This window comes from Psammomys obesus, unplaced genomic scaffold (assembly GCF_907164565.1).
Source record: "Psammomys obesus unplaced genomic scaffold, mPsaObe1.curated_primary_1811, whole genome shotgun sequence".
NCBI classification, from domain to species: Eukaryota; Metazoa; Chordata; class Mammalia; order Rodentia; family Muridae; genus Psammomys; species Psammomys obesus.
The window spans coordinates 35,624,341-35,639,334 of NW_026596040.1; the positions used below are offsets into that span (position 1 = coordinate 35,624,341).

General features: G+C 42.1%; 1 protein-coding gene across 1 annotated transcript in view; it reads left to right on the plus strand.

Annotated features, from left to right (window-relative positions):
- Dym (dymeclin) overlaps positions 1 to 14,994 on the plus strand; it is a 276,645-nt gene that overhangs the window by 109,052 nt on the left and 152,599 nt on the right. Inside the window, exon 13 of the mRNA XM_055622878.1 lies at positions 1,031 to 1,125. Coding sequence (XP_055478853.1) covers positions 1,031 to 1,125 — 95 coding nt within the window. The remainder of the gene's footprint in view (positions 1 to 1,030; positions 1,126 to 14,994) is intronic.

Sequence of the window (14,994 nt, forward strand, 5' to 3'; positions counted from 1 at the left end):
ATATACAGTGATATAAACATGAAACAGTACAAATTCAGATCAGGAAGAAATGTACAAGGAGCTGGGATTGTTGCTCAACCTAAAGTTCAAGTTGGCACACACAGAGCCAGTGCTGGGCTCTAGCCACAGCACTCCATAACCTGAGTATGGACATGCATGCCAGTCACGTCACAGTCACCCTCAGCTGCATAGCAGTTTGGTTTGGTTTTGTTGAGACAGGATCTTACTATGTAACTCTGGGTGGCCTGTACCTGGCTATGGAGACCAGATTGGCCTTGACTCAGAGATCCGCTTGCCTCTGCCACCTTAGTGCCGGAATTAAAGGTGTGTGCCGTCACGCCCAGCATCCATAACAGATCTGAGGTCAGCCTGAACTACATGAGGTCCTGTCTTTAAGACAAAGAAAAACAAACCCCTTCCCCAAAGTACAAGAGATGAAAGCCTTGAAAAGTTGGAAAACAAACAAACAAAACATGGCAAGCAATTCTGTTGAACTCTGTAGAATTTCAATCTTAGTCAATAGAAATATGTTACCAGGGAAAGCAATGTGCAGAACTCATAGCTACGGTATTGTTTAACGTTTTTAAGTATTTTTATGTTTTTAATGTTTTCATCTATTTCTCTCTGTGGGGCTTGTGTAGATGTATTTCAGTCTGAGATCACAGAGGTGGCTGTGTTTTAGGAGGGAGAAGTCCTTGTGTTGGAAAGACGGCAGCATCCACTCTGGCTGTGTGTGGCCAGGAGCGTCTAGAGTAGCCCGCTGTAGAAGCAGTAGTGCTGTGCCTCAGGTGTCATCACTCACACGATGGAATGGCCGTCCGGCCTCCGTATCGTTGTATTGCCCATTGCCTCCCAATGAATTTGGAAACAATTTCGCGTCCCAGTGTTTCATAGATTTGGGAACTAGACAGCGCAGATCCTGGGCACTTTTCTAATGATAGGACAGTTGGCTGTATGTTGCTTTTAGTTAACCTTCCATGAAGTACGGAGAAGGTGTGCTGTGTGTTTCACTCTTGCTCTTTTCCCACAGGACAAGTACCTGCACACAAATTGTCTGGCAGCTTTAGCAAACATGTCAGCACAGTTTCGTTCTCTCCATCAGTATGCTGCCCAGAGGATCATCAGGTAAATTTGAACTTTCAAACACACACTAAGTTCTGCCTTTTGGCTGGTTACTTGAGACGGGTACCATGCCGGTGTCCTTTTTAAATTTGTGCAAAAATGGCAGATTGTCCTCAGTTTTCCACGGCTTTCCATGCGGTTGAGAATACCTTGTTCTGTCTTGTTTCCTAACCTACTTGTTGATCAGAGGTGATGGCAATTATGTTTAGTCCTTTTATGAATAAGAGTGTCCGGTCTCGTCTTAGGTTGTGTATTACCTTTCCAGAGGCGTAGGTACTTTGTTAGTAATTCAAACGAGTCTTCAACAGCTGTGCTAAAAATGTTATAAAGTATTATACTGCACTTTTACAGGTATCTGTGTTTTCCTTTGAGAATTTTATTTTTTATTTTGGTTTTATGCAAGTGCTGTGCCACTGAACTACGCTCTCTGACAAATATTTTCTCCATAGCTGTTTAACTTTGCCATGATCTCCTGTTAACTACCTCAGCAATTACTGCTATTATTCACATAAATGTGTTACAGTAGTGTTATGTACACTAAAATCTTATTAGCTGAGTTGTATTCTTTCCTATAGACTCTGTGGGAGAGTCTGTTTTCCTGCTGTGAAGCACTTTGTTCCTTGACTCATGGTCTCTGCCACCATCAAGAGTGGGTGGTTGAGTGCCCCTCAAATCTCATCATTCCAGCCTTCTTCTTGTGTTTCTTTCTTCTGCTTAGATGGTACCTTGGCCCTGCCTAAAAAATCCACAGTCCCCTCCCAGTCTTACTATCCTGACAGAACCATAACTTCGTGTTCCCTTTTGCCAAGTCCTGCAACATATTAACATTTTGTGAGGAGCTATGATTTCCCCTGCTGTAATGTTTGTCACCAGGAAACCTCATCTCACCCCTCCTCCTTGTCCAAGCATATGATCTTTAAAGGTAGGAAAGTTAATTATCCAGCCATAAATTCCATTAGGAGTTTCTAATATATACGGGTATTTTTCTAATATAGGCAGTTCAGTGTTGTCTTAGCAGTTTTCAAGGAAGATATACATCATGGAAGCTGTAATTTCTTTAGTTCTTACTCTTAGAACAGTGAAGAATTTTTTCTTCTCTAACACTGGCAAACCTCAGGCTTTGCTCAGCTTACGCATTGGTTCTACTGTTATATAGGGTCTTACTGTGAATCCCAGGCTGGCCTTGAATCCACCCACAGTCCTCTCGCCTCAGCTTCCTGAGTCCTGGGATTGTAGGCATGCACCGTCACACCCAGCAGCAATTACTCGGATGTAGATCCCAACTCCATGTGGCTTTTAAGCGCCAAGATTTTTAAAATAATATTTTTACTAATTCTTCAAGACTTTCATACAATGTATTTTGATTATCTTTATCTCCATTTCCAGCTTGTCCTCCACCTCCCTACCCACACAACTTCATGCTTTCCTCCTCCCTTTTAAAAACCTCATTGAGTGCAGTTTGTGTTGGTCAGTTACTCCTGGGCATGGGGCCTTCCCTGGAGTGTGTCAGTGTAACCAGGTATCACATTGTTACAGAAAAGTGACTTCAACTCTCCCAGCAGCGATCAGATGCCAGTAGTTCCTCAGCTAGGGGATGGGACTTCATGACCACTTTTTTCTCTTCCGTGCTGGGATTTTATCTGCCGTGAGCTTACGCGGGTCTTGTGCATGTTTTCACAATCATTGTGAATGTGCACCTGCCCTGTTGTATCCACAAACTTTTGTCTCCTTGATGTCATCTAGCTCCTCTGACCCTTATAATCCCTCTGCCCCCTCTTCTGCATAGGCCCCTGAGGTAGGGGAAGGGGTGTGGTGTAGACAGCCCACTTAGGGCTGAGCACTCCAAAGCCTCTTATGGTCCAAGCATTGAGCAGTTGTGGGTCTCTGTATTAATTGCCATCTACCGCAAGAAGAAGCTTCTCTGGTGAGAACTGAGCAGTGAATTGATTAATGGGTGTGGCAATAAGTCACTAGGAGTCACTTTAATGTTGTATTCTTTCAGGAGAATAGTCATAGTAGATTTTCCTCTAGGGCCCACTATCTAGCCATAGCCTTGTTAGCAGTGTTAGGTATGGTGACCTGGGCACAGTTTTTATAACTATTCAGAATTAACTTCTGTTCTTTAGCTGGCTTCAGAATTTAGTAGAGACTATTTTACATTGACTCACAATTGAACTCACATCTGGGCTCTGTATATGTGATTGCATTAGGGTGGGAGGTAGTGAGAGATTGTCTAGTTAGCTGACTTTGTACTAACATGAGCTTTATTTCTTACCACAAGTGTAACTGTCTCCTCATACCCTGGAGTCTTGCAGGTATTCTGGAGAGCCCTGAATTTCCAAGAGTTAACTGTTGACCCTGTGCTTACTTCTGCATTGCAAGCTTAATATTTATGCTGCTTTTTGGTCCTTCTGTTTTGCACATATGAAGTTTTGCAATGGTTTCAGATTAGTTTTTTTATAACGAATATTTCTAAGGCCTGTTCCATAAGAAAAATCCAAGTGAATTTGTTCATAACTTAAGCTCTGGCAGTATGTGTTAGATATTGTTAAACAAAATATTCTAGATGAAATAGTTAGAAGGAAAAAAAATAGAACCACAACTAAGGCAGTATGCCCAATTTATTTGTGGTTCCAAAAAATAGAAAATGAATTAGGAAAAGAAACATGATGAATCTATGATGTGGGAGTATTTTGACTCATCACTGATGAATGGTGATTACTTCACATTAATGGATTTTCATTTAGTATTATGTGGATAAAGACTTATGTTTATGTTTAAGTGACGTAAGGCATATCAGAACTAATCATAAGGCTCTCGCCCTCAAATAAGACTCTATTCCTTTATAGGGAAGGTATAAGAACTTACATAGATCCAAGTACTGTAATCCTATAATGAAGTAGAACTCTTACAGTAGGGGTAAGTGTGTTTCTAAGAATGGCAAGAAGACATCTCATTGAGAGGTGAGGCAAGGCAACCAGAGAGTAGTACTAGATTCTGCCAGCTCAGGAAAATGTTGATGACAACCACCAAACCAAGAGGTCACAATGAGAAGGATCTATGTCAAAATCACCAGTCCTGGGCGAGGAAGAGGAGGAAAGGTGAAAGATAAGAGAGAGAATGTACTCAATGGACAGCACAGACTTGTATAAAAATGTCTTCATAGAGCCCAGCTCTATATACAATGAATATATACCATTGAAAATTAAAACTGTAAATAAATTTACACAGTCTGGTTCAGTTAGCATGCTGTGGTTTAAAAGCAAGAAGCAGAATGAACTAGGGACCTTTGGAAGACCTTGAATATTAGACACACAGTTTCAGATAATGGGAGGAAGAGAGAGAAAAGGAGGTCTGATTTTTTAAATAACAAAACAGTGAATGAATGAGTTATGAATGGGATTCATAGAAAGGAATTATGGATTTATAGAGTCTTTCATTCTGCTGACAACAGTAGCGTATTTTACTGAACACATTGGAACAGACAGATTCTAGCCATTCCTAAGTGCTTGCTGATGGTACTTCTTGACTGAGTACTCTATTTGAGTGCTCACTATTTGATGTGCTCTTGTTTGAGGCTAGTGATTCATTTTTGTATAGGAGTAGGTTACATGTAAGAAAAACAAAAAAGATTGCATAGATTATAATTACATATTTTCTGCCTTTAAGATTTTTCTTTAGCCTGCCATGGTGGTGCACACCTTTGCTCCCTGTACTTGAGAGACAGAGGCAGGCAGATCTCTGTGAGTTCAAGACCAGCCTGGTCAACATAGTGAGTTTCAGGACAGCCAGGGTCATATAGGGAGACTCTGTCTCAAAAAAAAAACCAAAAAAATAACAATGAAACAAAAACAAAAAACGACAACAAAACAACAACAACAAAAAGGTGTTCCTTTATGTCTCGTGTCCACCAGTTCCTTTCTTTGGCTTCTACACCCTTTGATTAGCAGACATTTTCCTTTAGTGTATCTTTCTTTGCTTCTTCTTCTGTCTTTATCATTTTTCCCAGGAAGTCACATATATACCCACTGTGCATTCATAAGTGGAGAACACCTATTTATTTGTTTATAGTCAAAATCTTTCTCTTTCATTGTACCATCAGGCAGTGCAGTATAGTGTAGCACAGATACTAGGACCAATTGCCAAGGTTTGGGGATATTGGCTTCAAAACTTGCTAGCTGTGGAATTTTGGGGAAGATATTTAACTTCTCTCCATAGCATTCCCTCCAACTGTAAGATGGCTGTGACAATTATTATTATAACCAGTTTATTATAATAGTTGTTATTATAACCAGAACCCTAGGCAGAAGTCTGACTCCAGATTATCTTGCCAGGTCTGTTCACTCCTCCAGCCCCAAAGCAAGCAAAAGTAAAAGTAAAGCAAGCAAGCAAACAAACAAACAAAAACCCAAAACAAAACAGCAAATGTTTAATGAAAATGGCCATTTTGGGAAAATAAGCATTTCGGCCTATCTTTGGGGTACTGCTGTGAGCTCTAAGTTTTAAAGGAGGAAGTGTTGGAACAGGGTGAGGTCTGCATTAAACAGTCTTGCCTAACTGCCATCTGGTTGGTCTTTTTCTCAATTGTAGATACTGCAGGTGGCTCAAAAGAAGTCCCTATTGCTTGAAGGGACAGCCTGTTTTCCTTGAGGTAACTCCTGGTTGAGGGTGAGCTCACTGGGTCAGGCATGTCCGTGAGGCTGTGCTGTGTAGGAATCCAAGGTGACTGGCATGTTTAGCCCAATGACTGGAGTCCTTTGGGCCCTCTTTGGTCTGGAAGAGAGTGTTGTAAAAACTGATGATGAGGATGCCTTACCTACCTTCTCTCCCCATCTTCAACTTGGAAGAGAGGAGCTGGAAAGATAGTGCTGGTTTCCAGACCAGTTCTGCTTGGATGATTCATCTACAGAGTAAAGCAGGATTCTGCACCAGAGTTTTAAAACAAAGGCGCCAATAGCAAAAGGAAGATGTGGGTAGCAAGTTTTTTTCAAGTTGCCCTGTAGACCCCAAGAAGGGATTGGTGCAGTTTCTAAGTATATAATTCCCTCTTTAGTTTGAACAATTTTCAGACTTGAGGGTACTGGCCATATGGCTTTGTTGGTCTTCTGGCCATGTGATAACCAGTAAGTGAGAAGGGAACTAGTTGAATGCTTGAAACAGTCAGCTTCTGACACCAAAAGCAGAACATGGATGCAGCAGTGTGCAGTGGAATAAACTGTGCAGGAGTCTTTCTCTTGAGAGTATTGACAATGGGAAAAAAATGTTGGGAATTAATAAGAGTGGGAATTAGTGTTGGCCACCCTCAAAACTCTTCACAACCACCTTTGTAGTTATTCTCAGCTGCACGTGGCCACTGGGCCATGGTTGGACATGCCTCAAAGGTCTTGTCAAAGTGTCTGGTGAAAGGGCTTTGCTCTCAGCTATCTGTGCACAAGAGCCCTTTCCCTGTCCCCTCCTGGCTTTAGGCATCTTTGCAAAAGATGGGCACCATTGGCACCAATTCTTGTTGATTACTTTAAGATTGGATCTGCTTGTGTGCTTAAGGCTGTCCTTGACCTTGCTGTGTGGCCTGGAGTGACTTGAACCTAAGTTTATCCTGTTGCAACCTCTCAGACACTCCAGGGATCCCCTGGTAGCCAATATTTCCCTAAAGGATGGACGTGGAGATGCCACTAGATGTTGATAGAGGTTTGTAAAAATAGCGGCTTATTTTTTGGGTAGATCTCAGTGACCTCCTGTGAGGGACTTCAGAACGCTGGCAGTCATGGAAGAGCAGTATTTACCAAACTCAAACAGTTCGTGTGATTTCTCTTTTTAATAGAGAATTAACTTGTTCTTCTCCAATGCCTAGGCACAAACAGACTCCAGTTTCTTCCTTGCTGTGGTCTTTGCTGGTCCTCTTTTGATCTTGGCAGAGCATTAGCCAAGGAAGGAAGGAGAAATGTTTGTCTTAGAAACCTGGCTTCCTGTACTTCCTGTGGCAGTGCTACTTTAAAGGCAGCAAAGGTTTTAGGGAAATTTGGCATGGTTTGCCTTTCAGTTTGGTCTTTTCTTAAGAAGTTACATTAGGAGCATTTACAGTTCCCAGTTGGAAATGTCTAAGCTTTTAATTGAACTGTGTGTGTAGAGAGCTGCTATATCATACAGCAGTGTCTTGGCAGACTTGATGGGACATGCAAAAACTTCATAATTGATTTAAACTCCAGTTTAGACTGCTGGCCCAACGAGAATGTTTGCTTTAAGGCAGCTCAGCATATGTTTATCAGAATTTGATTTCTTGTAAGTAGAGACCTCTGTGGACAACATTGCCACATGGAAATGAACAATTAAAATAACTTGCTTAGAGCTTTCTAAACTGACATCACACTGTAGAGGTGAGCGAGTATGGGAAGACATGGTCTGTGCTTCATCCTCTTAGTCATGAATTCTCAAGCCCCCAGTCCTATCTCCTACTATAAGGACCTAGGATTTTATTTTTACCCTACTTTTAGATGAAAATGTTGACCTGCTGTACAGTTTTATGGCTTCTTCTAGGACTTAAGACTCCTGGGTCCAGGACAAAGCAGTTTGAGGGTCTCTTTTCGTATTTATTATAAACGATTATTCACAAAAGTAGTAGGGGGTGAGTGTCCTTGTACTCCCAGAGAAGCACGAGAGAAGGCAGGTGACAACTGCATGTGCAGTGTTTTGTATTCCAGGAAAGGAAGCCTTGGTGTGAGAACTCCGTGGAAAATGACAGTCCTGCTTTCCACTTTTGTTGCAGTGACAAGATATCCTCCTCACAAGAAGCAACTTAGGAGTGAGGGGTATGTTTAGCCACAGTTCTAGGTTGAATTTATCATGGGGAAGTCCAGGTAGTAGGTATTTAAAATTGCTGGTTACATGACCTCCACAGTCAGGAGAGAGGAGAAATGTCGTGTGCATGCCCACTTGCTTGTGCTCAGCTCGATTTCTCCATCATCATTTAAAATAGGCTTCAAGCAAAACTGCCCAACTTGACTTTTGAGGGAGCATCCTTGCTTTGTGTGACAGCAAACTGCCCACTGCTGCAGGGAAAGGCTCTATATTCCAAGTTGATTTCTTCTACAAACACCCATGATAAGGAGGCTGCTCACATCTCTGCTCTTAAGGTATGTTTCCCAGAAACCTTTGCTTAGCTGTACATTTCTCATGCTAGTGGAAAAGCCTGTCACTTTTTTGTGGGCAACTTGTCATGGTGCTCTGGGTCATGGGGAACCACACAAGGAAATGATGATCCTCTGGCTGCCATTTATTAGTGAGAATGATAATTTGGTTGATGACTCTCTGGGTCTTCTCTCTCACCTGCTTATCCATTTGATTTATATATCTTAGAAACCATGAGTGGCCACATCAGGCTCTTGACTCCCACATGGGTCCTACTGAATCTCTGGCTCACTGTTGGTGCTCAATCTTGGAAGCCTAATCCAAGTGCCCCTGATAGAGCCAGGGTACTTAGGACAAAATATATATTTGGTAAAAATCTCATTGCATCGTAAAAGTATAGATTTGGAAAGACCTTTAAAAATCATCTCTGACAACTTTTCACACTTGGCATATGGCAGTATGGAAACTTAGAGTTAACTGTGGTTAATCCAAATGAACATTAGTGCAGAAGCAGATGCAGAAATCAGTTTGTTCAGCTCATGGACCAGTTTAACACCACAACAATTGGAAGAACTAGGCCTTGTTCATGCTCATTCTCATTCATTATCTTTCTCCTTTTCCCCCTCACTCCTTTGTTCCTCCCCCTTTTTTCTTATTTGTTCCTTCCCCATTAACCCATTAATATGTTATTTGACATAAAACAAATTAAATTCTTTTTTTTTTTTCTTTTAATTTTTCAAGACGGGTTTTCTGTGTAGCCTAGGCTGTTTTAGAACTCACTCTCTAGGCTAGGCTGGCCTGGAATTCACAGAGATCTGCCTGCCTCTGACTCCCAAGTGCTGGGATTAAAGGTGTGCACCACCTGGGTAAAAGAATTAAAGTGATTATTTGTCCAGTGTGTGCACACACGGAATCAAGAGGCCCCAGAGATATGGAACAAGCAAGGAAGGAGAGACTGCTTCCTTAGAAGATGTAAGAGGATGGCTGGAGAATAGTAACTCTAAAGGAGGCCTACATGTCTCCTTTCCAACTCTTAGGAACATTCTGAGCATTTCACGTTCATCCTGTGTTTCTCAGTTTCATCACTTACAAAACAGCGAAATCCTGCCAGGGCTGCCATAAAGAGAAAATGATTTAGCACATGTAACATGCCTCAGATAGCATCTGCTGGATAGTGTCACTAAGCATTAGTAGCAGTAGGAAATCGGCCTTGTTGGAGGATACCTACTGTGTCTAGCCCGCGGTGACTCTTGACCTGTGGGTGAATGATGGAGCATGTTACTCTAATGGGACATATTTAAAATCACCTGACTGGCTTGAAGGAACCACTCTGCCATACACTGCAGCCTTCCAGCTCTTGGTATGTTGCTCTGTGGCAGTAGGGAGCCACCCAAGCAAGTGATGTTACCCTACCTGTTAATGTTACTGTGAGGAATAATTTATAGTAAATATCAAGGATGCTGTTGAGTTACTTAGTTATATGTCTGTTGTTTCCACTTTACAGTGAAGAAACATTTAAATCTCAGAAGTGACTTGTCTAAGGAAGATAACAATGCTGGGATTTGAACCTGCATCTGTGGGGGTACCCACAGTCTTTATATGTATGCAGTCTTGCTTCGGGTATAGTCTACAAGCCCTGAAGGGCCTAGACTGAGACTTCCTTTGCCATTTTCACTGTAGCCATCATCGACAAAACTGTTAAAAACCTTAGCATCAGCCCAGCTGCGCTGTTATTGGCATCCACTGTGCCTTCCCTAAGGCCTTAGCAAAAGCCTATCCATACTGTACTAGTACCCACTGTGCCTTCCCTTTGCACACACTTATAGCAAGAAAGCAAAGCCATTTCCACTTAAAATATCCTTGACAAGACTGTATGAAATATGAACTGTAATGAAAGTTGACTTGAGTGCTTGTGGTTTTCATGCTTTGTGTGATAGGAGTTTCCACAACACACATCTGTCCCCTGCACTGTATTGACTGCCTTCAGAGAAAGCACACATGTGACAATTAGCCACTTGTGGACGGGATGTAATTTTGACATGAAAAAACAAGTAGTAATCTATGGTTGCTTAGACTTGGCATTTTCTTTTAAATGAGTTAAATGAGTGTATCACTTCAAAAGGACAACTGTGGTTGTTGGTTGCAAATAGCAAAGTTAGAGCTTTCAGCAGAAATTAGAATTGAATTTGCTTCCTGGTAACTTTAATACCTTGTAATACCAGTGATGGCGGTAATAAATGTGGGGTTTGGAACATACCGTGTGATTAAATATGTCAACATTTAGGAGCTCTGTTCCGTAAACTCAGTGAAGCAATATTTTTCAAATGACTAAGACTTAATTTTTCATTAAATATATTATGTCAACATACAAAGTTTCCATTCTATTTAAATGAACTAGTGCATACTTTAGATTACTCTCAATTTTAATATCTATCTGTGAAAGTCATCTATAAAAAACATACTTTGGCATCCTCAGAAATCTTGTAGGAGCCTAAAGGGTGCTGCAGTGGAGTGAGATCCTTCTGCTCTAGTGCCCTTTCAGAAGGTGGCATAGGCAGAGTGCATGGAGTGTGTGGAGTACCGGCCCGCCGGAGACCCCTTTACACACCTGTTGTTGCTGAATTGGTTATGCCCTTACTTCCTTCCATCAATAAAATCAATACTTAGCTGTGTTTGCATTATTCATTCTTCCATTTAATAAATATTTATTGAGAAGATAGTTATCAGAGAGTTGGAATAGAAAGGAGCTATATATAAATCATTTTTGTTCTCTGGGGAACTCACCGGCTCTTAACAAGTCATAGATGGCAGACCTTTTTACGTTTACTGCTCATCTTACCTTTGGTATGGCCAAAAATGTTTGGGCTGCTTATTACTGTGTACCACCTGATGACACAGTGGCCTAAAATGAGAGTTTGTAATACTCTCTCTCAGTGTTGTGGACAGATTGCCCAGCTGGGTGGTGTACACTTGAGGTTGCTTGTGGGTTTTCAAGCAGAGGGTAGTGGAGTGGGAAGTACAGTGGGCTGGCATTTGATGCCAGCTGCCAGCCAAGAACCTGTTGAGGTGATGTCTGGAACATCTCAGTCCACTGGGTGACCTTGCCATGAGGTATGACTTCTCACAGTGCAGGCAGATTCCTAAGCAGGGGTATCCGAGGAATAGCATAAACTGCATGGTTTCTTGCAACCTAGACCAACTATCTGAGACTATTGATTCTACCACATTTTGTCAAAGGTAGGTCATAGGACTATGAGGTGGCCAAATGCAGGGAGGAATAGCTCGTTTGTGGCTTCCTTAATAAATTTGGTTTCGTAAATTATTTCCCAGTGTGTCTGGGATAATGAATGACTATTCTTAATTCCTGGGCTTAAGATAGAAATCTACGTTTCTGTTCAAACTTTTCAAATATCCAAGCTGAATCGAATTTAAACTGTAGTCTTTGCACTTTTCCTCCCTTGGTTTCTGTTTAACGTAAACTTTTGCTTGTGTCAGTTCCCTTGAGAAGGAAATGCTCACTGAACACCAACGCGCCTTTGTTTATGGCCAAGGCCGTGACCGGGTACCTGAGGAAGCCCAGGCCTGTGCTGGCTAGATGCTCGCTCTGGCAGGGCACCCCTCAGCTTGGCCAGTGGAGCGGGGAGAATGCTTTGAAGCCTAGCACAGCTTCTCACTGTCTCAGGTTAGTTCCCAGTTTGCGGTGGCCAGTACCCCTGGGGGAGGAAATTGGATAAGGTGCTGTTGTGAGTCTCCCCTTGGTGGTGCTGTTGCACTGTGGCTGCCAAGGAAAACAGCTGGGATTTCACTTTTCCAGAGAGCATTTCATTTGATGCCGGGGTGTCCCAGGCCCCGGGTTAGGCTTCAGAGAACTAATCACACTCAGTTACTGTCTCAGAAGTAAAAAAGGGCATACCTGATTAACTAAATTTAAGCCAGATCAATAGCTGCCTGCAAGAACCCAGAAGCTGCATATGGACTGGCTTGCCGAGAAACAGTGTGCTGATGTGCTGGTAAGTTCTGATTTTTAAAGGCACAATTTCACTCTACATAGAAAAAAAAACAAAAAACAAAAAACAAAAGCCCTTCAATTTGGAGACTTGACTACTGTGCCATTTTCCTATCATGTTAGACAGACCTGTTGCTGGCCCTTTCAGACTCCAGTGGTGGTAGTGTATTCAAATTCTAGTTCCACTGCCTTTTGACAGTATATGTGTTTATCTCTGGGAGTTTTTGTTTCATACTTTTCAGCTATCTCAGTGTAGACATTTGTGACTCAGGGTGGTGCACTAAAGCAGAGTGCTGCTGAAATGAAAAGGAGTGAAGACTGAGGGAAAACTAGAGTATATTGTGTGAAAAAAGCGAGGCTGGCTGGCTAGGGAGATATCTCAGTGGGTGAGGTACGGCCCCAGCAAGCATGAGGACCGGAGTTCAGCCCCTTAGCATCCACATAAATGCCTAGTCGATGCGGCGCTCACTGTAATTCCAGCGCTTAGAAGGTAGAAGCAGGGATTCTGCAGAGCAAAATGGCCAACTGGGCTAGTTGAAACAATGAACTCCAGGTTTGGCTGGGAGACCCTGTCTCAATCGGGAGAGTAGTCAAAAAGACGCACTGTGTCAGCCTCAGGTCTCCACAAAGAAAACTCCAGGATGTAGAACTCCGTGTGTGTGTGTGTGTGTGTGTGTGTATGTGTGTGTGTGTGTGTGTGTGTGTGTGTGTGTGGTATCAGGAGAGAAAGGAGATTCATTTGTTTACATGCAGAAACTCTGGAAGGATATATGAGAAGCTATTACAGTGGTTATGGGATGGGTAGAATTCCAAACTTCCCACTGGTTCTGTCTCCTCTCTTACTACGTAAACTCCAGGAGCCATTCATCGTCAGTTTGCTCTCTGTTTGTACTCACATACCCACAAAAATGCAAGTCATATAAATAATAATTTTAGACTAAATGTTTTCCTCAAAATAACAGTTTATAGAAGTCAAAACCATATATGCATATTGCAGAAAATATAGACAAGCTTGAAGCTATCTGTAATGTCAGCTTCCAGGCAATCCTTGCAGTTTCCTCTCCCTTTTTTCTTGTGCTGGGGATTAAATCCAATGTCCAGCCCCTCTCTGTGCTAGCAAGTGCCTTACCACTGAACTAAACTCCACGTCCCACAAGCACTTCTTAAGCTAATATCATGATACATATTACGCTACATAATTTTCTGCTCGTTCAATCATGGTTTTAAAATAAAAGCCAGTCTTTATTATATGAAGAGTTTCGTAGGCAATTTCCACAGTATATACATATCATTCATGCTCCAACGTTACAAGCGTGATGGTCTCAAAGAGTGTTGAGTGAAGAAGATTTTATTAAGAGAAAATTGCAGAAAGAGGCTACGAGACAGTTCCTTCCTGTAAGGAGGTGAGTGCTCTGCTGTCGGCTTGGAGGCCTGGATATGCTTCAGGAAGCAGCAGGGGAAAGGGACACAGTCTGTCTGAGAGAAGAGCAAGTCCGGGGTGAGTGATCAATAGTTCTTCAGTTTGCCTGGCTAAGGCGTATTCACAGAGAGGATATCCTCTTGGTCCAGCCTGTCGTTACTTGTTATTGTGCATCTTGTATTCATCTACTCCCTTGAGTGAGGAGTCCTCATGCCCAGGACAGTGGGGTGCCTTTGGGGGTAGTCACTGCATGTTCTCCTCTCTACATCCATTGTTGAGTTCTAAACGGCTGTGTTTTCATTTGTTAATACTTGCTAACTCGCATTTGGAATTTCCCCAGCCTCTCTTTCTTTCTGAATTGTCATGTATGCGGCGTTTCTTCTTTCCACATACTGGTTTACTTAGAGTGGAACAGAACTGATGAAACTGAAGCACTTCTGAAATACCACTAGCGTGACTGAAAATGGCTGTTTGCATGCTTTGTCACATATGTTCACTGTACTTCACAGACCACCCTCGCAGGAAAGCAAGCCCTGCAAGTTCTCTCTAATAGCTTTTGAAGTCTTATTCATTCTCTGTCTCTGACCTTGTGCCTTCCTCCCTCTTTCTACCCCTTCTCACCTCTTTTCTCAGTTCTAGAGTTCTCCCATGCTGGACAAGAGCTTTTCTATTGAGCCACATCACCACATGGTTTTACATTACAGTTTTACTGTTTGGATTGTTCAGAGTGACACCTGAAATGTCAGTAAAACATAGGGGGAAATGTGATTAAATTACAAAAGCATGAATGGGTTTTTAAAACACCTTTATTTGTGTGTGTGAGCCCCACATGCCACAACACACATGCTAAGGACAATTGCAGGAGTCAGTTTTCCCCTTGTACCATGTGAGACTCAGGCTTGGCAGCAAGCATCTTCACCTGCTGAGCGTTTTCTGAGATAAATTCTTGTAAAAATGTATCTCAATCTGGCCTCAACCTCACTATGTAGCTGACAGTAATTGAACTATTTTATTTCTGCCTCTAACTACTGAGTGCTGAGATTACAACTGTGTACAACCCAAAGCTTCATGCATTCCAGCAAGCATTCTACTAACTAAACAACACCTCCAGCCCTCTAAATAGTATTTTAAATAAGCTTTATATTCCTGGTATATGTAGAAGTCAAGTATCTTGTGTTGAAGACTGAATTCGTTTAAACAGTTTTTACTTGCAGATTTCCTTCATTAGAAGAGGCTAATGCAAAGACTCTAGCTACTGCACTTACTGCTGCACACTGCACTTACTGCTCCACGCTGCACTTACTGCTCCACGCTGCACTTA